The sequence below is a fragment of the Babylonia areolata genome, chromosome 21, assembly GCF_041734735.1.
Source record: "Babylonia areolata isolate BAREFJ2019XMU chromosome 21, ASM4173473v1, whole genome shotgun sequence".
Taxonomy (NCBI): Eukaryota; Metazoa; Mollusca; class Gastropoda; order Neogastropoda; family Buccinidae; genus Babylonia; species Babylonia areolata.
In genome coordinates this window covers 3,661,473-3,688,405 of record NC_134896.1, presented here as the reverse complement: position 1 = coordinate 3,688,405, position 26,933 = coordinate 3,661,473, and the positions used below count along the sequence as shown (strand labels likewise).

The 26,933-nt window shown below is 41.8% G+C and overlaps 2 protein-coding genes across 2 annotated transcripts in view; one reads left to right on the top strand and one right to left on the bottom strand.

Moving 5' to 3' along the window:
• The window catches only part of LOC143296400 (S1 RNA-binding domain-containing protein 1-like), a 42,393-nt gene extending 21,369 nt beyond the window's left edge, over positions 1–21,024 (top strand). Inside the window, exons 9-18 of the mRNA XM_076608295.1 lie at positions 4,122–4,218; positions 7,255–7,359; positions 8,002–8,093; positions 9,948–10,030; positions 10,839–10,945; positions 13,734–13,910; positions 15,554–15,724; positions 16,526–16,611; positions 17,542–17,640; positions 18,581–21,024. Of these exons, the coding sequence (XP_076464410.1) occupies positions 4,122–4,218; positions 7,255–7,359; positions 8,002–8,093; positions 9,948–10,030; positions 10,839–10,945; positions 13,734–13,910; positions 15,554–15,724; positions 16,526–16,611; positions 17,542–17,640; positions 18,581–18,852 (1,289 nt within the window). The 3' untranslated portion in view covers positions 18,853–21,024. The remainder of the gene's footprint in view (positions 1–4,121; positions 4,219–7,254; positions 7,360–8,001; positions 8,094–9,947; positions 10,031–10,838; positions 10,946–13,733; positions 13,911–15,553; positions 15,725–16,525; positions 16,612–17,541; positions 17,641–18,580) is intronic.
• Positions 21,025–21,865: 841 nt separating this feature from the next.
• Positions 21,866–26,690, bottom strand: LOC143295954 (COA8 family protein CBG23705, mitochondrial-like). The gene is made up of 4 exons (XM_076607661.1): positions 26,511–26,690; positions 24,890–25,096; positions 23,092–23,216; positions 21,866–22,542 (listed from the first exon to the last, which is right to left on the bottom strand). Exons 1-4 carry the CDS (start codon positions 26,592–26,594, stop codon positions 22,443–22,445), a joined length of 516 nt encoding a protein of 171 aa, XP_076463776.1. The 5' UTR covers positions 26,595–26,690; the 3' UTR covers positions 21,866–22,442.
• Between the last annotated feature and the right edge of the window lie 243 nt (positions 26,691–26,933).

The following is a 26,933-nucleotide window of genomic DNA, read 5'->3' as shown; positions in this document are numbered from 1 at the left end:
GAGTTGTGCAGTTTGTGTGTTGATGGGTTGTGCAGTTTGTGTGTTGATGAGTTGTGTGTTGATGAGTTGTGCAGTTTGTGTGTTGATGAGTTGTGCAGTTTGTGTGTTGATGGGTTGTGTGTTGATGAGTTGTGCAGTTTGTGTGTTGATGGGTTGTGCAGTTTGTGTGTTGATGAGTTGTGTGTTGATGAGTTGTGCAGTTTGTGTGTTGATGAGTTGTGTTGATGAGTTGTGCAGTTTGTGTGTTGATGGGTTGTGTGTTGATGAGTTGTGTGTTGATGAGTTGTGCAGTTTGTGTGTTGATGAGTTGTGTGTTGATGAGTTGTGCAGTTTGTGTGTTGATGAGTTGTGCAGTTTGTGTGTTGATGAGTTGTGTGTTGATGAGTTGTGCAGTTTGTGTGTTGATGAGTTGTGTGTTGATGAGTTGTGCAGTTTGTGTGTTGATGAGTTGTGCTGTTTGTGTTGATGAGTTGTGCAGTTTGTGTGCTGATGAGTTGTGTGTTGATGAGTTGTGCAGTTTGTGTGTTGATGAGTTGTGCAGTTTGTGTGCTGATGAGTTGTGTGTTGATGAGTTGTGCAGTTTGTGTGTTGATGAGTTGTGCAGTTTGTGTGTTGATGAGTTGTGCAGTTTGTGTGCTGATGGGTTGTGTGTTGTTGAGTTGTGCAGTTTGTGTGTTGATGAGTTGTGTGTTGTTGAGTTGTGCAGTTTGTGTGCTGATGAGTTGTGCAGTTTGTGTGTTGTTGAGTTGTGCAGTTTGTGTGTTGTTGAGTTGTGCAGTTTGTGTGTTGATGAGTTGTGCAGTTTGTGTGTTGTTGAGTTGTGCAGTTTGTGTGCTGATGAGTTGTGCAGTTTGTGTGTTGTTGAGTTGTGCAGTTTGTGTGTTGTTGAGTTGTACAGTTTGTGTGTTGTTGAGTTGTGCAGTTTGTGTGTTGATGGGTTGTGCAGTTTGTGTGTTGATGAGTTGTGCAGTTTGTGTGTGCTGATGAGTTGTGCAGTTTGTGTGTTGTTGAGTTGTGCAGTTTGTGTGTGCTGATGAGTTGTGCAGTTTGTGTGTTGATGGGTTGTGCAGTTTGTGTGTTGTTGAGTTGTGCAGTTTGTGTGTTGATGAGTTGTGCAGTTTGTGTGTTGTTGAGTTGTGCAGTTTGTGTGTTGATGAGTTGTGCAGTTTGTGTGTTGTTGAGTTGTGCAGTTTGTGTGTCACAGCTGTTCAGCGCTTGACGTTTAGTTCATCTGAGGAGCGAACTTGACCCTGCATTCAACTCAGGAGGGAAAAGCGCCGCCTAAAAATAACACGCTACCGCCGGAAGGGTTGGAGCTTTAACTTGGAAGAACTGAGAGCACAAAACGCTACGACTTCTCTTTCACGTTGCGCCTCCAGCCGTTATCAGCTGTTGGGAGGGAGAAAGACCAGTGTGCTGTTCCGCGCGATGGCAGCGGCCACAGGGAGAAAACAACACCTCTTCGTTAACTTTTGATAACACACTGCTTGTCAACGCAATCGCTTAATAAATAGTATGGTTTGAAAGAGCACAGTCTTAGCTTTAAAACGATAGGAAACTCAAATGTGAACATCCGATTATTTTTCTCAGGATAACTGTTTGAAAAAAGCAGGTATGCTTACCACCAGTTTGGTAACATGCATTTTGACACATTTTTAACACACTGAATCTAATCTCACATATTTCGCTCAACACAGACAATACATTCCATGCACAGCATTACACATCAGCATGCCTCTCACTAACCTGTGTTGATGGCTGGAAATTCTGAAGGAAGCTGTGGCGTGTTAAAGATCACAACTGTTTTGCAGCTTGTACAAGTACTCCACAGGCACACTGATTCAGTCATTCACGCACATTGAAGAAAACCACAGCCACGTGTATGGGGTGTGGATGGCAGTTTGTTCTGGCGGTTTGTAAGAAAAATTCCTGCTGGTTTGTGTGTGTGTGTGTGTGTGTGTGTGTGTGTGTGTGTGTGTGTGTGTGTGTTAAATCTAGAACTGTTAAAATGGTAGTCTTCATCACACAGTCATTGGCAGTAACCACTTTGTTATTCTGCCAGAAGTAAGGACTGACACAGCATTAAAAAGTACTTGCCATAAATTGCCTATCACGTGGTCAAGTGTGGAGCTGCAAGCAGGTTACTACTTTTCACTCTTCACCCCCAGCAAGCTGGAAGGGCTAGCTTGCCCTGACTCTACGTAAGGCAGAGCCTGGCCACACATGCACGAAAAAAAAAATAGTGAGTTGGGAAAGGGATACAGAACTGGGGTGGTGAGAGGGGAGGGGAGAGGGATGGGGGTTCCAGATGTGAGAGAGGGGGCAGGGGTGGTGACGTAAAGAGAGAGAGAGATGAATGAGGTTGAAACAAACAAAAAAAGCAGAGAGAGAAATATATATATATATATATAGAGAGAGAGAGAGAATAAACAGAAACAAAGAACAACAGGAGATGGGAGGTGAAAAAGAAACAGTGAAATAAAATAAAATAAAAAAAAGAAGAAAGAACGAGAGAATGAGATGGAAGAAAACAGGATGAAAGAAAGAAAGAAAGGGATGAAGGAGAGAAAGAGAAGGAAGGAAACAGCATGAAAGAAAGAGAGGGAAGAAAACAGAAAGAAAGAGAGGGGAGAAAGCAGCACTGACGAAAGAAAGAGAGAGAAGGAAACAGAACGAAAGAAAGGAAGGGATGAAGGAGAAGGAGAGAAAGAGAGGGAAGGAAACAGCGCGAAAGAAAGGAAGGGATGAAGGAGAGAAAGAGAGGGAAAGAAACAGCACGAAAGAAAGACAGGGAAGAAAACAGAATGAAAGAAAGGAATGGAAGAAAGAAATGTGAGAGAACAGAATGTGAAGGAAAACCAAACTCACGGTACTTCTGCTATGAAAAAAACCACACCACCGCCAGTCACAATTGTCACCACAGTTCTCTCAAGTAAATGCTGCTATCTTAAAAAATATTTACCAGCCAAGGAAAGTACTACCACCATCAAAAAGATAAGTGTCCGCTCTTTCCAATGGTGCAAAACAATGCCGCAGAAATACGAGTATGCTCACCAGCCCACTCAAAAGAGGCGCGCAAATTGCCACGCTTTAATAGAAGACAAAGAAGGGTCAGTGACGGGTTAGCAGGCACAGCAGCTGGTACTTATCAGTGCAGTGTCTGGCACTATCAGGCCTTAGGGGGATCTCGCAGTCAGCTAAGTGTGTGGTTCTGCTTATAGCCTGGACAGCAGTGGTGTTGTTGAGTTGTGCAGTTTGTGTGTTGTTGAGTTGTGCAGTTTGTGTGTTGATGGGTTGTGCAGTTTGTGTGTTAATGAGTTGTGCAGTTTGTGTGTTGATGAGTCGTGCAGTTTATGTGTTGATGAGTCGTGCAGTTTATGTGTTGATGAGTCGTGCAGTTTATGTGTTGATGGGCATGGGGTGATTGGGAACGTTCATGTTCTTCATTTTTTACATTCATTATCACTTGTTTTCGCTTGTTACATTAATGATTTCCCCTTTTACATAGCCCATTAAGTAATGTTTTTTTTAAATTGTACTCCTGTTTATTTCAACTGTTCATTTGGATGCCATCCTCCATCTGTTGTGTTTTCCCCATCCCACAATACGGTTCTCCAATCTTCTCTACCTTTTATTTATTGATTTTTAAATATCATTCGCTGATGCTTTCACTAGGTTTCTACTGTCATCAGTATGTGTGATGGGGCACTGAACAAAGTCCTGCCCCAAATTATTGGCTGGTGAAAATTTTCATCTCAGTGATTTGGGTGTGATTGGTCATATTTGAAATTTGTAGGATTACCTTGGTGTGTGTGTGTGTGTGCGTGTGCGTACGTGTGTGCATGTGTGTGTACATGTGCGTGCGTGTGCATGCGTATGCGTGCGTGTGCATGTGTGTGTGTGTGTGTGCGTGTGTGTGAGTGTCTTTTGTGTGTGTTTCTTGTATGTCTTCATGTGCTGTAAATTGCTGTTATGCATTATTGTGTATGTGTTGTTTTATATGAGATGCTTAGAGTCCATTATTATGATGATTTTGCTACATGTAACATTTTTTATAAGTACTATATGTCACTATTATTATCATCATTATTATTCTCAACGCTCCACCTTGACCTGTGCAGGCCAGGTGTTACACACTCAGGTGCTATATCTCCATGACTACAAGGCCAACAAACTGGCGGAGAACCACAAACTTATCTCCCTCATCAAAACACACAGGTGATATAAGTGTACACTGTCGTCTGTGTGTGCTTGTGTGTGTGTTTGTGCATGTGTGCGTGTGCGTGAGAGAAGCATGAGAACCAGTCAACATCGCCCAGTTAAAGTTAACATAAAAAAAGCGTAGCTGTAATATTGACGGACCACCTGATCCTCACCATGGCGACAGACATGTGGCCAGGTATCAGGCAGTCAGCAAGGAAAATCTATAGCATATGAAGAAAAATCTATAGCACATGAAGGAAAATCTATAGCACATGAAGGAAAATCTATTGCACATGAAGGAAAATCTGTCGCACATGAAGGAAAGTCTATTGCACATGAAGGAAAGTCTATTGCACATGAAAGAAAGTCCATAGCACAATAAGGAAAATCTACAGCACATTTAGAAAAATCTGTAGCACATTAATGAAAATCCATAGGACATTAATGAGAATCAATAGCATGTTAAGGAGAATCTATAGCACAGTAAGGGAAATGTGTAGCGCATTAAGTTGTTTCTCAAGGAGGCGTCACTGCGTTCAGACAAATCCATAAGCTCGACACTACATCTGTTAGGCAGATATCCGACAGCAGCATAACCCAACGTGCTTGTCATTAAGGATTGCACATAAAGGAAAATCTACAATCCATGTTTGTGCTCTGTTGGTTGTGAAAACAAGAACATGCCCGGCCTGCACCCCCCCCTGAAAATGGAGTATGACTGCCTACATGGCGTGGAGGGGGGGGAGTTGGGGGGGGGGGGGGGGTGAAAGTGGCCACACACATAAAATCCCACTCATGTATATGAGTGAACATGGGAGTTGCAGCCAACGAAAGAAGAAGGTATTCATGGCTTTGTTGCTTTCTTTCTGTAAGTGGTGTGCTGTTTGTGGTCCTGCTGCATCCTTTCCTGGCTGAAACTCTTGGAATGAATGAATGAATGAATGAAGGAATGAATGAAGGAATGAATGAATGAATGAATGAATGAATGAATCTTTATTTTCCAATGGTGAAGATTTAGCACTTTGGCCGACTTACGCATCTACCGTTGTTCTAAGAGACACACAAACATGTACGCATATAAATGTGGTTATACTTAATACTTAATACATGTATAATGTACGAGTATAACACAGCGTCAAACTGAGAGACGCAACATTGCTCACATCTGTACGGAACGGAAGCGAGTAACGCACACACGCACACACACACACACACACACACACACACACACACACACCAAGGGAAAAACAACAACAAAACCCTAGCATGAATGCTACACATGAATGATTCAAGTGAAATTAACACAGAAAAGTAATGATAAATTTTTTTTTTTTTTTTAACAAGGCAGATTTCAAGGCAACTCTTGTAGTACAGTTAACAAGGCTGATTTCAAGGCAACTCTTGTAGTACAGTTAACAAGGCTGATTTCAAGGCAACTCTTGTAGTACAGTTAACAAGGCTGATTTCAAGGCAACTTTGGAGAAGTCCTGAGCTGACCAGGTGACACCCGTGTTAAACCACAGGCAGTTTGATGAAAAAGAAAAACAACTCGCTTTTCATTATGTAGATTGTATATTAAATGGATAGATTTGCTAAAGCAGCTTTCACAATGTTGATCTCAATACTTTCTAAAACTCAAAGTGTTATTTAAGTTTCAGATGAATTTTTCTCAGAACTTCTCACAAAAGGGACAGCCAGTTTTGGCAGGCAACAAGGCTGATTTCAAGGCAACTTTCGTTGTACAGTTAACAAAGCTGATTTCAAGGCAAGTCTCATTGTACATTAACAAAGCTGATTTCAAGGCAAGTCTCGTTGTACATTAACAAGGCTGATTTCAAGGCAAGTCTCGTTGTACATTAACAAGGCTGATTTCAAGGCAAGTCTCATTGTACAGTTAACAAGGCTGATTTCAAGGCAACTTTTGTTGTACAGTTAACAAGGCTGATTTCAAGGCAACTCTTGTAGTACAGTTAACAAGGCTGATTTCAAGGCAACTCTTGTAGTACAGTTAACAAGGCTGATTTCAAGGGAACTCTTGTAGTACAATTAACAAGGCTGATTTCAAGGGAACTCTTGTAGTACAGTTAACAAGGCTGATTTCAAGGCAAGTCTTGTTGTACATTAACAAGGCTGATTTCAAGGCAAGTCTCGTTGTACAGTTAACAAGGCTGATTTCAAGACAAGTCTCGTACAGTTAACAAGGCTGATTTAAGGGCAAGTCTCGTTGTACATTAACAAAGCTGATTTAAAGGCAAGTCTCGTTGTACATTAACAAGGCTGATTTCAAGGCAAGTCTCGTTGTACAGTTAACAAGGCTGATTTCAAGACAAGTCTCGTACAGTTAACAAGGCTGATTTAAGGGCAACTCTTGTTGTACAGTTAACAAGGCTGATTTCAAGACAAGTCTCGTACAGTTAACAAGGCTGATTTCAAGGCAGCTCTTGTAGTACAGTTAACAAGGCTGATTTCAAGGCAACTTTTGTTGTGCAATTAACAAGGCTGATTTCAAGGCAAGTCTTGTAGTACAGATAACAAGGATTTCAAGGCAACTTTCGTTGTACAGTTAACAAGGCTGATTTCAAGGCAAGTCTTGTAGTACAGATAACAAGGATTTCAAGGCAACTTTCGTTGTACAGTTAACAAGGCTGATTTCAAGGCAACTCTTGTTGTACAGTTAACAAGGCTGATTTCAAGGCAACTTTCATTGTACAGTTAACAAGGTTGATTTCAAGGCAACTCTTGTAGTACATTAACAAGGCTGATTTCAAGGCAAGTCTTGTTGTACAGATAACAAGGCTGATTTCAAGGCAAGTCTTGTTGTACAGTTAACAAGGCTGATTTCAAGGCAAGTCTCGTTGTATAGTTAACAAGGCTGATTTCAAGGTAGCTCTTGTTGTACAGTTAACAAGGCTGATTTCAAGGTAGCTCTTGTTGTACAGTTAACAAGGCTGATTTCAGGACAGCTTAAACAAAATAGAAGAAAAAAAAAAGAGGGTAAAATTATATCAGAGATAGTAAAGTGATGGAACGGATGTTTCATTTTCATTACAGGTGTGAGATAATAGCCATCGGCAATGGGAAAGCCTGTCGAGAAACAGAGCAGAGGGTGTCCGATCTGATCGTTCAGAACAGCTTTCCCTTGTCTGTGGTGTACTGGTGAGTAGTCAGCTGTTGTCAACAGCATTCAGTCTGTGTGTGTGTGTGTGTGTGTGTGTGTGTGTGTGGTGTACTGGTGAGTAGTTAGCTGTTGTCAACACCTGTCAGTCTGTGTGTGTGTTGTACTGGTGAGTAGTCAGCTGTTGTCAACACCTGTCAGTCTGTGTGTGTGGTGTACTGGTGAGTAGTCAGCTGTTCAGTCTGTGGTGTACTGGTGAGTAGTTAGCCCACTCATTTTTAGAGAGAATGTGAGAATTGCTGCCCATGAATATAAAAGTCTGAGTATACAGTGTGAGGTGTATTTCAGTACAGTGAATCAGGGAGTGACTGCCCTTGAATAAGGAAGTCTGTGTGTACAGTGTGAGGTGTATTTCAGTATAGTGAGGAGGGGGTGCGTCGATATACAGCGTGTCAGACGAGGCACAGAAAGAGGTGTACAGTGTGAGGTGTATTTCAGTATAGTGAGGAGAGGGTGCGTCGATATACAGCGTGTCAGACGAGGCACAGAAAGAGGTGTTCAGTGTGAGGTGTGTTGTGTTTCAGCATTGTGGACGAGGGGGGGTGGGGGGGGGGGCGTCGATATACAGCGTGTCAGACGAGGCGCAGAAAGAGGTGTACAGTGTGAGGTGTGTTGTGTTTCAGCATTGTGGACGAGGGGGGGGCGTCGATATACAGCGTGTCAGACGAGGCGCAGAAAGAGCTGCCCCACCTGGACCCCACCCTGAGAGGGGCAGGTCAGTCAGCCTGCAGTGTGTGACACACTGTGCTGGTGTGTGCTGTGCTGTAGTGTGTTTTGTGTTGTGTTGTTTTGTATTGTGGTGTTGTAGTGTGGTGTGTGATATTTTGTGTTGTTTTGTATTGTGTTGTGTTATGTTGTAGTGTGTTGTGTGTTTTATGGTATTTTGTGTTGTTTTGTATTGTGGTGTGTTGCATTGGATTGTGATGTGTTGTGGTGTGTTTTGGTGTGTTGTATTTTGTTTTATGGTATTTTGTGTTGTGTTGTTTTATATTGTGGTGTGTTGGATTTTGTTGTATTGTGTTTTTTTAGGTTGTGTTGTTTTATATTGTGATATATTGTATTGTGTTGTATTGTGACATGTTGTATTTTGTTGTATTGTGTTTTTGGTGTTTTGAATTGTAACATATTGTATTGTATTTTGTTGTATTGTGTGCTATGGTGTTTTGTATTGTATTTTTCTGTGTTGTAATGTGTTGTGGTGTATTATATTAATTTGATATTTTTTTGTATTTTGTTGCATGGTGTTTCATTGTATTGTGTTGTATTATATTGTACTGTATTATATTGTAATGTATTATGTACTACTATATTTATTGTGTTGTACTGTACTGGATTGTACTGTATTTTGTTGTATTCCATTGTACTGTATTGATCTTTTTTTGTTGTACTGTATTGTATAGTACTGTTCTGTATTATATTGTACTTTATTGTATTGTGACTAAATGCCTACGTTGACCGAACTATGCCACTGGTCAGTTCCATGCGACACACAGTTAGCAGCGGGTTACGACCATACTTGGCTCTTCCATCCAAGCAGTGCAGCTGGCTCCAGGAGGTTAGGTGTCATATAAGTGTCAGTAATAATGATGACATGTGAACTGTGTGATGTTTCAGTGTCTATAGCCAGGTTAGGTACTATACAAACACTGTATAAATGATGACATGTGAAGTGTGTGATGTTTCAGTGTCTATAGCCAGGTTAGGTACTATACAAACACTGTATAAATGATGACATGTGAACTGTGTGATGTTTCAGTGTCTATAGCCAGGTTAGGTACTATACAAACACTGTATAAATGATGACATGTGAAGTGTGCGGTCTTTCAGTGTCTATAGCCAGGTTAGGTACTATACAAACACTGTATAAATGATGACATGTGAACTGTGTGATGTTACAGTGTCTGTAGCCGGGTTAGGTACTATACAAACACTGTATAAATGATGACATGTGAAGTGTGCGGTCTTTCAGTGTCTATAGCCAGGTTAGGTACTATACAAACACTGTATAAATGATGACATGTGAACTGTGTGATGTTACAGTGTCTGTAGCCGGGTTAGGTACTATACAAACACTATGTAAATGATGACATGTGAAGTGTGTGATGTTACAGTGTCTATAGCCAGGAGGTTAGGTACTATACAAACACTGTATAAATGGTGACATGTGAACTGTGTGATGTTACAGTGTCTATAGCCAGGTTAGGTACTATACAAACACTGTATAAATGATGACATGTGAACTGTGTGATGTTTCAGTGTCTATAGCCAGGTTAGGTACTTTACAAACACTGTGTAAATGGTGACATGTGAACTGTGTGATGTTACAGTGTCTATTGCCAGGTTAGGTACTATACAAACACTGTATAAATGATGACATGTGAAGTGTGTGATGTTACAGTGTCTATAGCCAGGTTAGGTACTATACAAACACTGTGTAAATGATGACATGTGAAGTGTGTGATGTTACAGTGTCTGTAGCCAGGAGGTTAGGTACTATACAAACACAGCCAGGTTAGGTACAATACAAACACTATGTAAATGATGACATGTGAAGTGTGTGATGTTACAGTGTCTATAGCCAGAAGACTGCAGGACCCACTGTCAGAACTGGTGAAGATTGAACCCAAACACATCGGAGTGGGCATGTACCAGGTGCTGGTGATCTCTCTGTTATCTCTTCAGCCATGCCTGCTTACATTTAATTAGATATCTATCTGTCTATCTATCTGTCTGTCTCTCTGTGTATATATGTGTACTGTGATCCATATTTTAACCTGCCCTCGGCTGATGCATGTTCCTAGGCTGTCAGTTGGAAAATTTTCCAGTAAAATGGAAAAAAAAAATGCCTGTAATCTTAGTTCAGTCAAATCTCCCAAACTATTGAAGATGATGGTATAAAAGATGTGTATCACCTTATTACGTTCATACAATCAACACTCTCAGAAATGTATAATAAAAAAAAAAGGCTTTGTATGATGTACCTCACACACACAGACACACACACACACACTCACACACACAGATACACACACACACACACACACACACACACACACACACACACACACACATGTACATACTCACACACACACACATGCACACGCTCTCTCTCACACACAAACACACACACACACACACACACACACACACACACACCATGTGTGTGTGTGTGTGTGTGTCCATGTGTGTGTGTGTTCATGTGTGTGTGTGTCCATGTGTGTGTGTTCATGTGTGTGTGTGTGTATGTCCATGTGTGTGTGTGTGTGTATGTCCATGTGTGTGTGTGTGTTCATGTGTGTGTGTGTGTATGTTCATGTGTGTGTGTGTTCATGTGTGTGTGTGACTGTGTGTGTGTGTATGTCCATGTGTGTGTGTGTGTGTGTGTATGTCCATGTGTGTGTGTGTGTGTGTGTATGTATGTCCATGTGTGTGTATGTCCATGTGTGTGTGTATGTGGCAGCATGATGTGGCCAAGACCAAGCTGCAGACAGCCCTGGACTCCGTTGTGGAGGAGTGTGTCAGCTTCACCGGTGTGGACCTCAACACGGCCAGCCACTGCCTTCTCCGGTCAGCCCGTCTTCGCCCTCTTCTTTGTCACAGATAGTTTTCATAGCGATGATAGCCATGGGTATTAATATTGTGCTGTGCCTCCTTACAGTTTTCATAGCGATGATAGTGATGGGTATTTATATTGTGCTGTACCTCATAGTGATGATAACCATGGGTATTTATATTGTGCTGTGCCTCCTTATAGTTTTCATAGCGATGATAGTGATGGGTATTTATATTGTGCTGTACCTTCTTACAGTTTTCATAGCGATGATAGTGATGGGTATTTATATTGTGCTGTGCCTCCTTACAGTTTTCATAGCGATGATAGTGATGGGTATTTATATTGTGTTGGGCCTCCTCACAATTTTCATAGCGATGATAGTGATGGGTATTAATATTGTGCTGTGCCTCCTTACAGTTTTCATAACGATGATGACAATGGGTATTTATATCGTGCTGTACCTTCTTACAGTTTTTATAACAATGGTAGTGATGGGTATTTATATTGTGCTGTGGCTACTTACAGTTTTCATAACGATGATAGTGATGGGTATTTATATTGTGCCGTGGCTCCTTATAGTTTTCATAGCGATGATAGTGATGGGTATTTATATTGTGCTGTGCCTCCTTACAGTTTTCATAACGATGATAGTGATGGGTATTTATATTGTGCTGTACCTTCTTACAGTTTTCATAACGATGATAGTGATGGGTATTGATATTGTGCTGTGCCTCCTTATAGTTTTCATAGCGATGATAGTGATGGGTATTTATATTGTGCTGTGCCTCCTTACAGTTTTCATAACGATGATGACAATGGGTATTTATATTGTGCTGTGCCTCCTTAACAGTTTTCATTGCGATGATAGTGATGGGTATTTATATTGTGCTGTGCCTCCTTACAGTTTTCATAGTGATGATAGTGATGGGTATTTATATTGTGCTGTACCTTCTTACAGTTTTCATAGTGATGATAGTGATGGGTATTGATATTGTGATGTGCCTCCTTACAGTTTTCATAGCGATGATAGTGATGGGTATTTATATTGTGCTGTACCTTCTTACAGTTTTCATAGCGATGATAGTGATGGGTATTTATATTGTGCTGTACCTTCTTACAGTTTTCATAACGATGATAGTGATGGGTATTTATATTGTGCTGTGCCTCCTTACAGTTTTCATAATGATGATAGTGATGGGTATTTATATTGTGCTGTGCCTCCTTACAGTTTTCATAATGATGATAGTGATGGGTATTTATATTGCGCTGTGCCTCCTTACAGTTTTCATAGCGATGATAGTGATGGGTATTTATCCTGCGCTCTACCTCCTGAGCAAAGGAACTGGGGCTGAGTTCCAGCAATATGGAGGGGGGAAAAATAGTTTAAAAAAATTAACGCCACAGGGCACTGTCATGACTTAGAACAAAGACAAATGAAATATGTCAGTGATAAAGCACACCCATGAATGCATGCCACACTACATGCCAGCACCTAGACATCCATGAAAGCAGATTTGTACGGATATGTTTTGAAGCCAGATTGGAACTGAGATTTATGGTGGGTAGTTGTGAAATCACATCCATCATGTTTATGTAGGAGTGCACTACAATATGCGTGTGAAGGTGTTTGTGTGCAGACCTGTGGCAGGGCTGAACATGTATCATGTCAAGGTGTTTACATGCAGAAGTGTGGTTGGGCTGAACATGTATATGTATCATGTCAAGGTGTCTTTGTACAGATATGTGGTGGGGCTGAACATGTATATGTATCATGTCAAGGTGTCTATGTGCAGAAGTGTGGCTGGGCTGAACATGTATATGTATCATGTCAAAGTGTCTGTGTACAGACATGTGGTTGGGCTGAACTTGTATATGTATCATGTCAAGGTGTCTGTGTACAGACATGTGGTGGGGCTGAACATGTATATGTATCATGTCAAGGTGTCTGTGTACAGACGTGTTGTGGGGCTGAACATGTATATGTATCATGTCAAGGTGTCTGTGTACAGACATGTGGTTGGGCTGAACATGTATATGTATCATGTCAAGGTGTCTGTGTACAGACGTGTGGTGGGGCTGAACATGTATATGTATCATGTCAAGGTGTCTGTGTACAGACATGTGGTTGGGTTGAACTTGTATATGTATCATGTCAAGGTGTTTGTGTTCAGACATGTGGTTGGGCTTAACATGTATATTTATCATGTCAAGGTGTCTGTGTACAGACATGTAGCATGCTGAACATGTGTATGCATCATATCAAGGTGTTGGTGCGCAGACGAGTAGCATGCTGAACATGTAAATGTACCATGTCATAGTGTCTGTGCAGACGTGTGGCAGGGCTGAACGTGTATATGTATCATGTCAAGGTGGTTGTGCAAACAAGTAGCATGCTGAACATGTATACTTATCATGTCAAGGTGTCTGTGCAGATGTGTGGTGGGGCTGAACATGTAAATGTACCATGTCAAGGTGTCTGTGTACTGATGTGTAGCGTGGCTGAACATGTATATGTATCATGTCAAGGTGTTTGTGCAGACGTCTGGCGGGGCTGAACATGTATATGTATCATGTCAAGGTGTCTGTGCAGACATGTGGTGGGGCTGAACATGTACATGTATCATGTTAAGGTGTCTGTGTAGACGTGTGGCAGGGCTGAACATGTATATGTATCATGTCAAGGTGTCTGTGCCGACGTGTGGCGGGGCTGAGCATGTATATGTATCATGTCAAGGTGTTAACATGCAGACGTGTGGCGGGGCTGAACATGTGTATGTATGAAGTCAAGGGGTCTGTGTACAGACGTGTGGCAGGACTGAACGTGACCAAGGCCAACAAGGTAATTGAGTGGCGCACCCAGAACGGCAAGTTCACCAACCGCTCCCAGCTTCTGAAGGTGAAGGGTCTGGGGGAGAAGAGCTACGAGCAGTGTGCAGGCTTCGTCAGGGTCATCCACAACCCTGCCACGCAGGACTCTGTGTGAGTATCAAGGTGACACCCACAAGGCTGTAGCCTTAACCCTAATCCTAACCCCACAGGGCTGTAGCCCTGTCCCTAACCCTACTAGGCTGCAGCTCTATCCCTAATCATAATCCTACAAGGCTGTAGCCCTATCCTTAACCAAAATCCTACAGACTGTAGCCCTATCCTTAACCCTGACCCTACAAGGTTGTAGCCCTATCCTTAACCAAAATCCTACAGGCTGTAGCCCTATCCTTAACCAAAATCCTACAGACTGTAGCCCTATCCTTAACCCTGACCCTACAAGGTTGTAGCCCTATCCTTAACCAAAATCCTACAGGCTGTAGCCCTATCCTTAACCAAAATCCTACAGGCTGTAGCCCTATCCTTAACCCTGACCCTACAAGGTTGTAGCCCTATCCTTAACCCTGACCCTACAAGGTTGTGGCCCTATCCTTAACCCTGATCCTACTAGGCTATAGCGCTGTCCTTAATCCTACAAGGCCCTAACCCTAAACCTACTATGCTGTAGCCTTATCCATAACCCAAATCCAACAAGGCTGTACCTCTATCCTTAACCCTAATCCTACTAGGCTGTAACCCTATCCTTAACCCTAATCCTACTGGGCTGTAACCCTATCCTTAACCCTAATCCTACTAGGCTGTAACCCTATCCTTAACCCTAATCCTACTAGGCTGTAACCCTATCCTTAACCCTAATCCTACTAGGCTGTAACCCTATCCTTAACCCTAATCCTACTGGGCTGTAACCCTATCCTTAACCCTAATCCTACTGGGCTGTAACCCTATCCTTAACCCTAATCCTACTAGGCTGTAACCCTATCCTTAACCTTAATCCTACTAGGCTGTAACCCTATCCTTAACCCTAATCCTACTAGGCTGTAACCCTATCCTTAACCCTAATCCTACTAGGCTGTAACCCTATCCTTAACCTTAATCCTACTAGGCTGTAACCCTATCCTTAACCCTAATCCTACTGGGCTGTCTGATGTCATTGATGTTTACCATGGTGACAGTAGCAGTGCGAGAGCAGAGGTCGGACGGTAAGAGAGGGCTGGGCACGTGAAAAACGTGCCAAAAGACGGAGAGTATCGTAGGCAGGACGAAGATGGTTGCATAGCATTCATATGTGCCAGTTTGTAAATGAATGCACAAATATGACGAACATAAAATATCAAATTATTCTTAGAGCAAATGAAAATTAACAAAACTGTTCCAATCTTTAGAGTCCTGGAAACAAGACGTGCACATTGATGTAAATAATATCCAAACAGAACATGATAAACAAATAAACACACACAATAATGCAGAGACCAACACAGTGCAGCCAGTGAGCGCAAGCGCTGATAACTCTCCTCTCTGCGTTCAGTTGTAACTTATTTAGAGTCATCCAGTTTTGAATGTCCAGGAAGCATTCAGATGTTTCTTGCAAGAGCGAGGACAATTTTTCAGGGGTATCACTCTTCTGAAGCGGAGTGTCATCAGCATAGGAATGATGACCAACATTGTGGTGGTTGATAATTCCGAGAGGAGCAGTGTACAGTGTGAAGAGAACTGGGCCTAAAACAGATCCCCGTGGGACTTTGTGTTTGATTTTAACAGGTATATTATGTGTGTGTGTGTGTGTGTGCTGTGACCAGGTCAGAGGAAGCAGAGGCCCCAGCCAGTACAGCCAGCACAGCAGGCCAGAAACGGAAAGCCACAGGCAGGGCTGGGGGCAAGGCGAAGAAAGCCAAGCTGACCAGCTCCGATGACGTCAACCTTCTGGACATGACCGCCATCCACCCGGAATCCTACCCTGTGGCCAATAGGTAGGGTGGGGTTTTTGTTGTTTGGGGGGGAGCTCGGGGAGGGGGTTGGGGGGGGAATGGAGTTGGAGGGTCTTTGGACATGTGAGTGTAGTTTTGGAGGCCTGTCCTTCAGCCAACTGGTCATTTTTTGTTTGTTTGTTTGTTTGTTTGTCGGAGGGGAGGGGGCTTTGAATGTGTCAGTTTAGTTTTGCAATTGTGTGTGCAAGGGGGTGTTAATTCTTTAACGTAACATGTTTGTTTTTTAATTTAAAGTGATGGTAGACAAGCCTTTGTGTGTATTTGTTCTTTAATGAAAGGTTGTTTTTGTTGTTTGTTTTTTCAGTTAAATATGTAAGACAAGTGTGTATGTGCGTGTTTGTGTGTGTGAGTATGTGTGTGTGCAGGTTCTTTTCAGATTTAACCACTGTCAGTGTGTGTGTGTGTGTATCTTTTGACATATTAAATATGATTTTAAATGGATGGTATCAAGATGAAGTAAATGTTGTTAATAAATGAGATTTGTAAAAAATTCAATGGAAAAAATATATAATAAAATCAACTTCTGAAGTTTTACACGTTGTTCAGTATGTGGGTGTGTGTATGTTATTGACTGCATTAGAAAAAAACATTAATCTGGAGTATAACACACTGTTCAGTGCTGGTGTGTGTTTGATGTTGACTGCATTAGAAAAAGAAAAACATCATTTTCTGGTGTTTAATACATTGACTGCATTTGAAAAAGAAAAAAAGCATCAGTCTCTGGAGTTTAAAATGTCAAATGTGTGTGTGTGTGTGTGTGTGTGTGTGTGTGTGTGTGTGCAGGTTTCTGTCAGATTTAGCATTGTCAGTGGAGGATCTAGGTAAACCCGACTTCATTGCCAAAGTAAAAACAAGCAGCTCTAAAACAGGTATTTATATTTTCTTATTTTTTCTATACCGCCCAGGTATGAGAGGGGTCATAGTGATATAGTTGGGCATTTGAAGGGATGTCAGTTTAGAACTTATGCATAGAAAACAGTTTATTAATGTCTCTATTTCTGTATTGAACATATTTTGCCAGTTCTTAAATCTTTTTCTGTTTTGAATATAGATGATCAAAATTTCTGTGTCTGCAATATTCAGAGATTATTTCTGTATCGAACAAAGATTATTGGTATCTATTTCTGTATTGAAAGATATTATTGGTATCTTTGTTTTTGTATTGAACACAGATTATTACTATTACTCAGTTTCTGTGTTAAACAGAGATAATTTCTGTACTGAACAGAGGTTATCAGTATCTATATTTCTGTTGAACAGAGGTTATTATTTTGAACAGAGATGATTATTATCTCAGTTTGTAGCATTGAACACAGATTATTAGCATCACTGTTTCTGCATTGAACAGATATTTCAAGTCTCTTCTTCAAGTTGACTAGCCACAACCAACATGTTGATGTTTATGCTACTTTTACTTGGAGGGATGTCATATTTTCCCTTAGTAGTGATTAGAAGAAAGAAAAAAACAACACATATCACAAGTATATCTGTATGGAATATTATTACTATCTCAGTTTCTATGTTGAAAAGTAACCTAATTCTGTATTGAAAAGAGATTATTAGTGTATTTATGTTTTGAACAGACATTGTTTGTAACTGTAGTTCAGTATGAAAAAGAGATGATCCTTATCTCTGTTCATGTGTTGAACAGAGAGGTTAGCAGTATGTTCTTGTGAGAATTGTGCCCACAGCTGCACCATGCAACAGACTGTGGAGCTTTCTCAGATATTTCAGAGACAGGTGATACTGCTCAGTCAGTCAGTGCGCTGTTCTCTGAACTTAGTGTTCTCTGTGTCCAGGTGTCAGCAAGTTAGCAGAACAACTTGACGTTGGCATTCCCACAATGCAGCTGATTGTGGAGGCGTTATCCAGACCTATGTCATACGATTTTAGATCTGGTGAGTTCCCTTCTCTTTGGTTAACCCTTTTCATCCCATATAAAACAAAGTAATCTGGTATTTCCATCCTCTCTGTTTAACCCAGTTCATTCCAAATAAAACAATCTGGTATTTCCACTCTCTGATTAACCCTTTTCATCCCAAATAAAACAAAGTAACCTGGCATGTTCCATTTTGTCTGAATAACCCATTTTATCCCAAATAAAACAAAGCAACAGCAGTTGTCCAAACCGTCATTTTCAAGCAGTGAAGGCTGAAAGAGGATTTGTCAGGAAAATCACTGAAGGATAATTGCCAGCTTCATCAGTGAAGTCACCCTGAAGTTCTTCACGAGTTATGTTCCTTCCCTGGGGTATTGGCTCAGAAAGTACTGACAGTGATTTGGACCAGTGGTTTGGTTCTGGGACAGAATGTGTTAACTGTGCCATCCTGGCAAAGTACACATGCATCTTTTAAAAAAATACCTTTTCTTTACTCTGATTTTATTTAAAGCATATGTGGTGTAGTATGTACAGATCAAGTCCACACACAGTAATGCCTCCTTGAAACTGAATCCTGTACATGTGAAGACTTTTTTGTATTCCTGGGCTATAAATCCACCTGTTTGTATGAGAGGGCTATGTGTACGACTGTTTTTACCCTGCCATGTAGGCAGCCATTCTCTGTTTTCTGGGATGTGCATGCTGGGTATGTTCCTTTTTCCATAATCCACCAAACGCTGACACCGTATTTTTAACGCGAGTATTTGATCATGTGTATGCTTGCACACACCACGGGGGTTCAGGCTTTAGCAGGTTTGCACATGTTGACCTGGGATATTGGGGAAAATCTCCACCCTTAAACCACCAGGCGCTATGACTGAGATAATAATGATTTAAACCCAAAGACCCTCAAATTGAGAGTGTGAAACTTAAACCATTGCTGGGTCCATCATTTGCAGACTTCCAGAAGCCGTTGTTCAAGAAAGGCACGACCTCCATGGCGGACCTGAGAACTGGGTCGGTTCTGACAGGGCGGGTGACCAACGTGACCCACTTTGGGGCCTTTGTGGACATCGGGGTGGGCGACAATGGCCTGATCCACGTCAGCAAGATGCGGCCTCCACTGGCACCAAGCCAGAACCTGGGTCTGGGCGATCATGTGGAGGTGGTGGTGCTGTCTGTGGACTCCGCCAAACGCAGGATAGGGCTGCAGCTGAGGAAGCTTCTGTAGGGCAAGGTCACGACATCATCATCATCACGGCAAGGTCACGTCATCGTCCTCATCATGGCAAGGTCATGTCATCATCATCATGGCCAGGTCACGTCATCATCATCATCAAGGTCATGTCAACATCATCATGGCAAAGTCACGTCATCGTCCTCATGGCATGGTCATGTCATCATCATCATCAAGGTTATGTCGTCATCATCATGATGCCAGAGAACAACTGGGCTTTTGGTTTGGTGCTGGTTTTCTTCACAGGTTTTTTTTTGGGTTGTTTGTTTATTGGGTTTTTTTTTAATCTGATGTAGTGTACAACAAGTTCAGTCATGGTTATGTGTGAATGAATGACCACAGCGGTATATTTGATCAATGATGATAATGAATGCATTTACAAAGTGCGGAATTCTGTTCAAAGACACAAATCATTTCATTGATAGTCTTTCCAAGTACAATGAATCCAGCAGTATTGCATTACCTGGAAGGCATAATGTACATTTGGTGTCATATACTGTACCATGTCAAACTGATGCAGACTAGGCCTATCGGTTTGCTCTGCTTGGCCAAATTTCGCGCAGCTAACAGTGAAAAGACCACCTGTCTTGCCCAGTCCGCTCTTAGCCAATCAAATGCCTCTAAAAACTTTTAGCGCTGAATCATTCCTTTGCCAAGGCTCTCCACGCCATCTGATCAGGTTTATGCTCTGTCTCGTCTTACACTTTTTTTTGGCTATTAAGCGTATTCATATGGCCTGATTTTGCTGCATGCGGCTTGTGTTTATTGTATTCTTACATTCTGTGTACTCAGTTCGACTCGGCCCCCTCGAATCATTCGTTTTTCTTTACATCTAAGTCGATCCTGTCTTTCCTTTCTCTGTTGGGGATCGGATTTTCGCTGGGTGCCTAAGCGCGGGTACCATGCCTCGTATGCCATCCCACGACGGCAGGAATCATGATGCTGGGATCGAGACCCGGCAAGAGACTCTCCCAGGCCCGGAGCTCATGATTCCTCCCGATAAGGACTGTGGCAATGCATCTTTAGACGCTGATCACAGAGGCAACACTCGTACCAGTAAAACAGTCATGAAGGGGACTGGGGGGAAAGGGGTATGCTCCCTACGTATGGGGAGGGCATCCCTACACGCCTCGGTCGCCATTGGATCCAAGACGGTCGAGGCATGCCGCGTGGGGTGTCGCATGATCAGATGTCACGGCCGCCACCACGGATGCATCGCACATAGGGCCCAGCCTAGCGTGCGGATCCAAAGCAAGCATATGGTGTTGTTTCCCCAAAGGGATTGTGGCACATTTCATTGGTGCAACTGAGGGTATGGGTAAATAGATAGAGGAGGTCGACTCGTGCACTGCTGACTGGCAGGGCTGAGATAACGCGGATCGCGTCGAGTGCGTTCGCAGATCGATAAAAATGGCATTAAAGGCAGCACTGACCTGAGTGTGGGGCAACAAACCTCTAGAAGTCACCAGAGGAGGTGGTGGAGGTCTGGAGTTGACCGGAGGGAGCAGAGGAAGTGGAGGAGGCGGCGGGTTGGCGTTGTTGAGAGGGCCCAGAGTGTCAGTGAATCGATTGCGATCACACCTTAATTTTATAGCGATCGCCCAATCGAGCTATATAATTATGTGACCTGGTTGGAGGCATAATTTGACAAAAAACAGGAACGCCAGAGAATCGACAGACAGACCGAAAATACGAAAAAAACTTAGCTGTATGAAGAGCACAGGAACAGGAGTCATGATGGCTGTTCACTGTTAGCCGTGCGAAATTTGGCCAAGCAGAGCAAACCGATAGGCCTAGTTTGCATCAGTTTGACATGGTAAGTATATGTGTCACCAAACATGGAGTATAATACAAACTCCTCCTTTTCTTAATGCCATTCCCCTGGAAATTCAGGGTTCTAGAAACGTTTTTTAGAATGTTGCCGTTTTAACAAAATCAGGTTTTTGAGTCCATCATATGGATTCCCCAGTTCTGTTTAAAACTCTCAAAACACACCTTCCAGTCTGCCTACCACATTATTTATCAGTGTGCTTCTAGATCTTATGCTTGTGGTGTGTGTGGTGGGTGAGTGGGAGTGTTAGTGAGTGCACACCAGTGTTCATGTGGGTGAGTGGGGGGTGTTAGTGAGTGCACACCAGTGTTCATGTGGGTGAGTGGGGGGTGTTAGTGAGTGCACACCAGTGTTCATGTGGGTGAGTGGGGGGTGTTAGTGAGTGCACACCAGTGTTCATGTGGGTGAGTGGGGGGTGTTAGTGAGTGCACACCAGTGTTCATGTGGGTGAGTGGGGGGTGTTAGTGAGTGCACACCAGTGTTCATGTAATGTGTACTTGATGCACACGTTTGTCTTTTTATTGTAAACACCACAAGCTCCCTGTGAACATCAGTCTGCATTATCATGATTATTGTTAAAACAGTATGGAATATAAAAGCTATTTGAACAGTTGAATGTATATATGTCCGTACATTGTGATGTTGCTTTTTCCTCAGGTGTGATGTAAAAGTAAAACTTTGTTATGAAAATATGTCAGTGTTGTATGGGCAATGTGCATAACTAACGGTAATTGATGTTTGAAGTTTTCTTGAGCCAGTGTTGTGTGTGTATGCGTTTGTGTGTGTTGTTTTCTGAAGGAGAATAAGACGTTCAAACAGTAAGCAAAGATATTGTCTCTGTTGAAAACATTGGACAAAGAAATATTACATGTCACCATTCCTTGGCAAGTGTGTGGTGTGACATGTTTACTGTTAAATTCTTTCACAACAATGTCATATGAAGTGCTTGGACCTATGTTTATTGACATTCCATCCCACAAGATTAAAAAAAACATGTCACAGTGCCTCTACCTAATTGCTTGCAAGTCTGGTTTGGTGTGTGTGTGTGTGTGTGATGGTGATCGCCACATGCAGATCAGCATTCACATGTGGCAGCTTTGAATTAAATATTTTCAGACATCAGTATAATGCAGTATGCATGCACACACACACACATACACACACACACACCATAAATCATGTATAATCACAAGGGATTGTTTAATATCCAGCTTTCTTCAAAACACTTTTTCCACATTGCACACATACATACATACAGGCATATTTCTCAATGCACAACCTTATACGATCTCTGTGAGGAAAATGACACATAACAATATTCTTCGCTGATACAGAATGACCATGGTGGTCAATGCTATGGCTGTCACGCCTCATCACACATGACTTGATCACACAGAAATGGAGGAAGATAACTGTCAACCCAAAAATGGACTTCTCATGCATGCCCTATTCTCTCTCTCTCTCTCTCTCTCTCTCTCTCTCTCTCTCTGTACATGAATGTAACGGCAGACAGACTTGATTTTAGGCAGATATTGTCAACCCAAAAATGGACTTCTCATGCATGCCCTATTCTCTCTCTCTCTCTCTCTCTCTCTGTACATGAATGTAATGGCAGTCAGACTTGATTTTAGGTAGATATTGTCAACACAAAAAATGAAGTTCCATGTGTTCTCCCACTCTTTCCTTCTCAACACACAAAAAAGAAGTGTTGTGCATCCTCCCTCTCTCTCCTGTGCACATAATTTAATACCAGTCACACGTGATTCTTCCCCTGCTTCACTCTCCTCATCATTTTAATGACTGCCACTTGCACGGCCGGCCACAGAAGGGAGATGTTCTTTCTGTACCAATCCCTGAAGCACAACCACAGTAACTTCATTATCCCAGGAGGAAAAATTGTGCAGGAGGAAAAATTGTCGTCCCTAAACCATACAATAAAATTAATCAAGACAAGGTCGAGGTCACTGCCAAGGTCAGCTCTTGGGAAAGTTTTTGATTTCTTGTAATTTTTAAAAGATACATGAATAGGTGCAAGTAAAATATACTCACCACGGAATATAATATCACCTTTGAAATGTAACTCTGCAGAATAAGATATGTCTGCAGTGAAAATAATTCAATAATTTGGTTTCCATATGTACATATATATCCAACTATTTCAAAATATACAGCGACAAAATAAAAGATGACTGCTGAGTCCATGAAACTGACAAATGGAGAAAGCCTGTAACAGCACAGGGACCTATGTCAGAAACGTTGACATTTCCGATTTCTGATAAATGAGACTTATTCCACAACCCACAGTTGTTGTTGATGTTGTTGTTTACAGGCTTTCTCCATTTGTTAATCATGAAATATCTTTTAGGTGTGTGCATTTAAAAATGCTGACATGACCCCCTTACCTGTTGTATTTCAAGTGGCCGACTCTGTTCTCATTCAGAAACGTCTTGTAGAACTGTGACAGCTCTTCCGAAGTTGCCTTTTTCCCTTCAGTCTGTTTGATCTTCTCCACAAAATCCTCTTTCTCCTGCAAAATATAACAGCTTCAGGTCTTGTCTTGAGTGGCATTCCATGTGTCTGAATTGCTATGTCCATATTAACAAAAACAAAACAAGAAATCAATCGCTTGAATGCATATTTTTTGTTTGAATTTTAAGCATGAGCAACACAACCACATGAACTTTTCTTTGGAAATAATAAAATTTACTTCAACTACACATACACTGTGCCATAAGAAACAAAACTGAGACTTTTGCAGTGCTTTTGAATTTATCTTTTTAAATTTAATAGACATGCACTCGCCGACACTCTTCAATGTTTTCCTTGAAAGAATTATGACAGATGCACTTGAAGACCACCAAGGAACAGTCAGCATTGGTGGCAGAACAATCACAAACCTGCGTTTTGCTGATGATATAGACGGACTCGCAGGCTCAGAACAAGAACTGGAGAACCTGGTCAGGCAACTAGACAGATCCGCCACAGCTTACGGCATGGAAATCAGTGCAAACAAAACAAAACTGATGACAAACAATGACAATGGCATCCAAACTGACATCACTGCCAACGGAGAAAAGCTTGAAACCGTGAAGAATTTCAAATACCTTGGAGCAATAGTTTCAGATGAGGGGTCCAAGCCTGAAGTATTAGCCAGAATTGCAATGACAGCTGCAACACTAGCCAAGTTGAACACCATTTGGAAGGACAAGGCAGTCAAGCTCAGCTCAAAGATAAGACTCATGCGTTCTCTTATCTACTCAGTTCTCCTGTATGCTTGTGAAACATGGACCCTTACAGCAGAATTAGGGAAGAGGATTCAGGCCTCAGAAATGAGATGCTTCAGAAGACTGCTTGGCATCTCTTACAAAGACCACATAACCAATGAAGAAGTCAAAAACAGAATAAGGCAAGCCATTGGTCCCTATGAAGACCTTCTCACCACCATCAAGAGGCGCAAATTAAAATGGTTTGGCCACGTAACAAGAGGAGAGGGGCTTGCCAAGACAGTGCTCCAGGGAACAGTCAGAGGAGGAAGGAAGAGAGGAAGACAGAAGAAGAGATGGGAAGACAACATCACAGAATGGACAGGATTGAAGCTGAGCGAGGCGGTCAAATGTGCGAAAGACAGGGATGGATGGAGAGGACTGGCTGACAGGTCATCTGTAGCGCCCCAACGGCAACCGCCATGGGGCAGCTGATGATGATGATGAGACATGCACGCACGCACACACACACACACAAACACACACACACACCCAAGCAGCCTATATTTCACAAACAGAAATTAATTTGTGACAAAAAGTAATACAATACATTACAATATAACGGAGTCTTTCCAGTTTTCAGCAAGCTCAAACCAAGGCCTCAAAGTAGCAAGGTACCATGAAAGAAATCGGCTTTATTTGAAAGAAAATCTAATACATCTTTCTGGAGAGAGGTGAGACAAACAATCAAAAACTCCAATCAAACAACCCCTGGAACATAATGTCCTTTCAACTTCAAGTTGTTTGTTTGAATTTTGTCAAAGGACAGTGTTCAACCTAAAGTTTAGATCTTATGTACATACTACATAGATACCATTCTTCTACCAGCAGAGGAAAGGAATAGTCTTGAAGGAAAGAAAACTGAAGGCTTTTCTTTTCAAAATCCTTTGACCAGGATCAAACAGCTTACAACAAACACAGCGCATACTTGACATACCTTGAAAAACTTGGCATTGTGTTTCTTCCAGAAAGTATGGTTCCATTCAATTGTTTCCTTCTGGTGCTGCCGGAACTGGCGTTCTACCTCAGTCTCATCTGCATGCACTTGGAACCTGACTGGTCGGATGTTGGACACGGGGTCTGGCGGTCCAATCCAGTTGTTTGTCCCAGAGTCAGGTGGCTCTGCTTCAATCCTCAGCTTGTCCTGTTCAGGAGTCATGCTACGTGAATAAACAGTCATCAGAAGTTTGCAGCTGTGCTTCGTTTCCTTAAATACGAGTATATAAACAAGCAATACAAGTATGTGTGTGTGAATACAAATGTATGTGTGTGAATGTGAGTGTGTGAGTGTGAGAGTGTGTGTATGTACGCGCGTGCGTGTGTGTGTGTGTGTGTGTGTGTGTGTGTGTGTTGAAGTCAGACAGCTGATACACTGGTTGAGCTATTACCATCTTTTTTTCTGCTTTCACCTGAAGTCAGACAGTTTAAACACTGGTTGAGCTATTACCATCTTTCTTTCTGCTGTCATCTCAAGTCATTTAGTTGAAACACTGGCTGAGCTATTTCCATCTTTCTTTCTGATGTCGTCTGAAGTCAAACAATTGAAACACTGGTTGAGCTATTACCATCTTTCTTTCTGCTGTCATCTCAAGTCAAACAGCTGACACACTAGTTGAGCTATTACCATCTTTCTGCAGTCATCTCAAGTCAAACAGCTGACACACTGGTTGAGCTATTACCATCTTTCTTTGTGCAGTCATCTGAGGTCAAACTGCTTAAATGCTGGTTGAGCTATTACCATCTTTCTTTGTGCAGTCATCTCAAGTCAAACTGCTTAAATGCTGGTTGAGCTATTACCATCTTTCTTTCTGTGGTCATATGCTACTCCCACAATCACCAGGAGTGGGCTTTTATGTCTATGACCATTTTGACACCACAGTTTACTGGTTTAGGCAGTCATTCACTATTTTCAAAGATAGCTGCATAGCATTTCCCGTTATCCCAATGATTTCTTCGTTCTGTAGTTCACACACACACACACACACAATCTCACTAAAGTGAACTTGGAAGGGAAGGAGAGCTGGGTGAAAATGGGGAACAGGTGGGCATTGAACTGATAAATTCATGAAAAATCAGAGGATTAGTTTTGGAAGAGAAGGCTCACCATAGGCCAATAGTATGGATGACATGCATTCACAGTCGCATAGCATGCATTTTCCCAGACGACAGTGTGGCTACTTAGTTTAATCATGGGACTGAAAAAGTTGTGCAAGCTAAAATAAATAAATAAATAAAAGAATAAAAAAGAAAGTAAACAAAAGAGAGAGAGAGAGAAAAAAAAAAACACAAAAAACCGCTACCCCCTCCTCCAAATGTTGTTGATTCTTCAATCATTGCCAAACAACAAGAAGGAATCTAAGCATTAAAAAACAAAAAGTAATAATATAATTATTGTTTATAATGTAGTCAGGACCTACAGAGCAAACCGATAGGCCTAGTTTGCATCAGTTTGACATGGTACAGTGTATGACACCAAACATCATTTCATGGCGATACTACATTGTGCAACTACAAAATGATAATAAAATTTTGAAATAATAAATTCAGCACATGGATACCTCTTTATTTTTACGTGATGCCGACGAGCATATCATACGGGCCCTGGAAAGGCAGGTGAAACACATTTGTCTACTTGGGAGCATTGTAACAGCTGAAATTCACTTTTGACAAGTTTCCAAGATTGGTCTAGAACCAAACAGACGAAGTTGACCTCAGTCTACTTTCGCTGGTGTCAGGGAAGGTTCTACGGAACACCGAAATACATCCAAATAAATGACAAGAAACAGGAATGATAGCTAAACGGCGCCCGTTCTATTTCGTTATTTGTTTGGTCTAGCATATTTGAACCTTTCAGAGCATGATGGAAAAGGTTCAGATTTGCTAGACCAAACAAGATGAGACACGAAAAGACAAGACAAAACAAGAAAAGAAATGATAAAATCCAACTTTATCATCAAGTCACTGTTAGTGCACAAAAAATT

Excerpts from the sequence above, each read along its gene's own strand:
- LOC143295954 (XM_076607661.1), bottom strand. The coding sequence starts at position 26,594 with ATGCTCCCAAGTAGACAAATGTGTTTCACCTGCCTTTCCAGGGCCCGT. Across the intron at positions 25,097-26,510 it reads CATCACGTAAAAATAAAGAG|GACAAGCTGAGGATTGAAGC; the intron begins GTATCCATGTGC and ends ACTCCTGAACAG. Across the intron at positions 23,217-24,889 it reads ACAATGCCAAGTTTTTCAAG|GAGAAAGAGGATTTTGTGGA; the intron begins GTATGTCAAGTA and ends TATATTTTGCAG.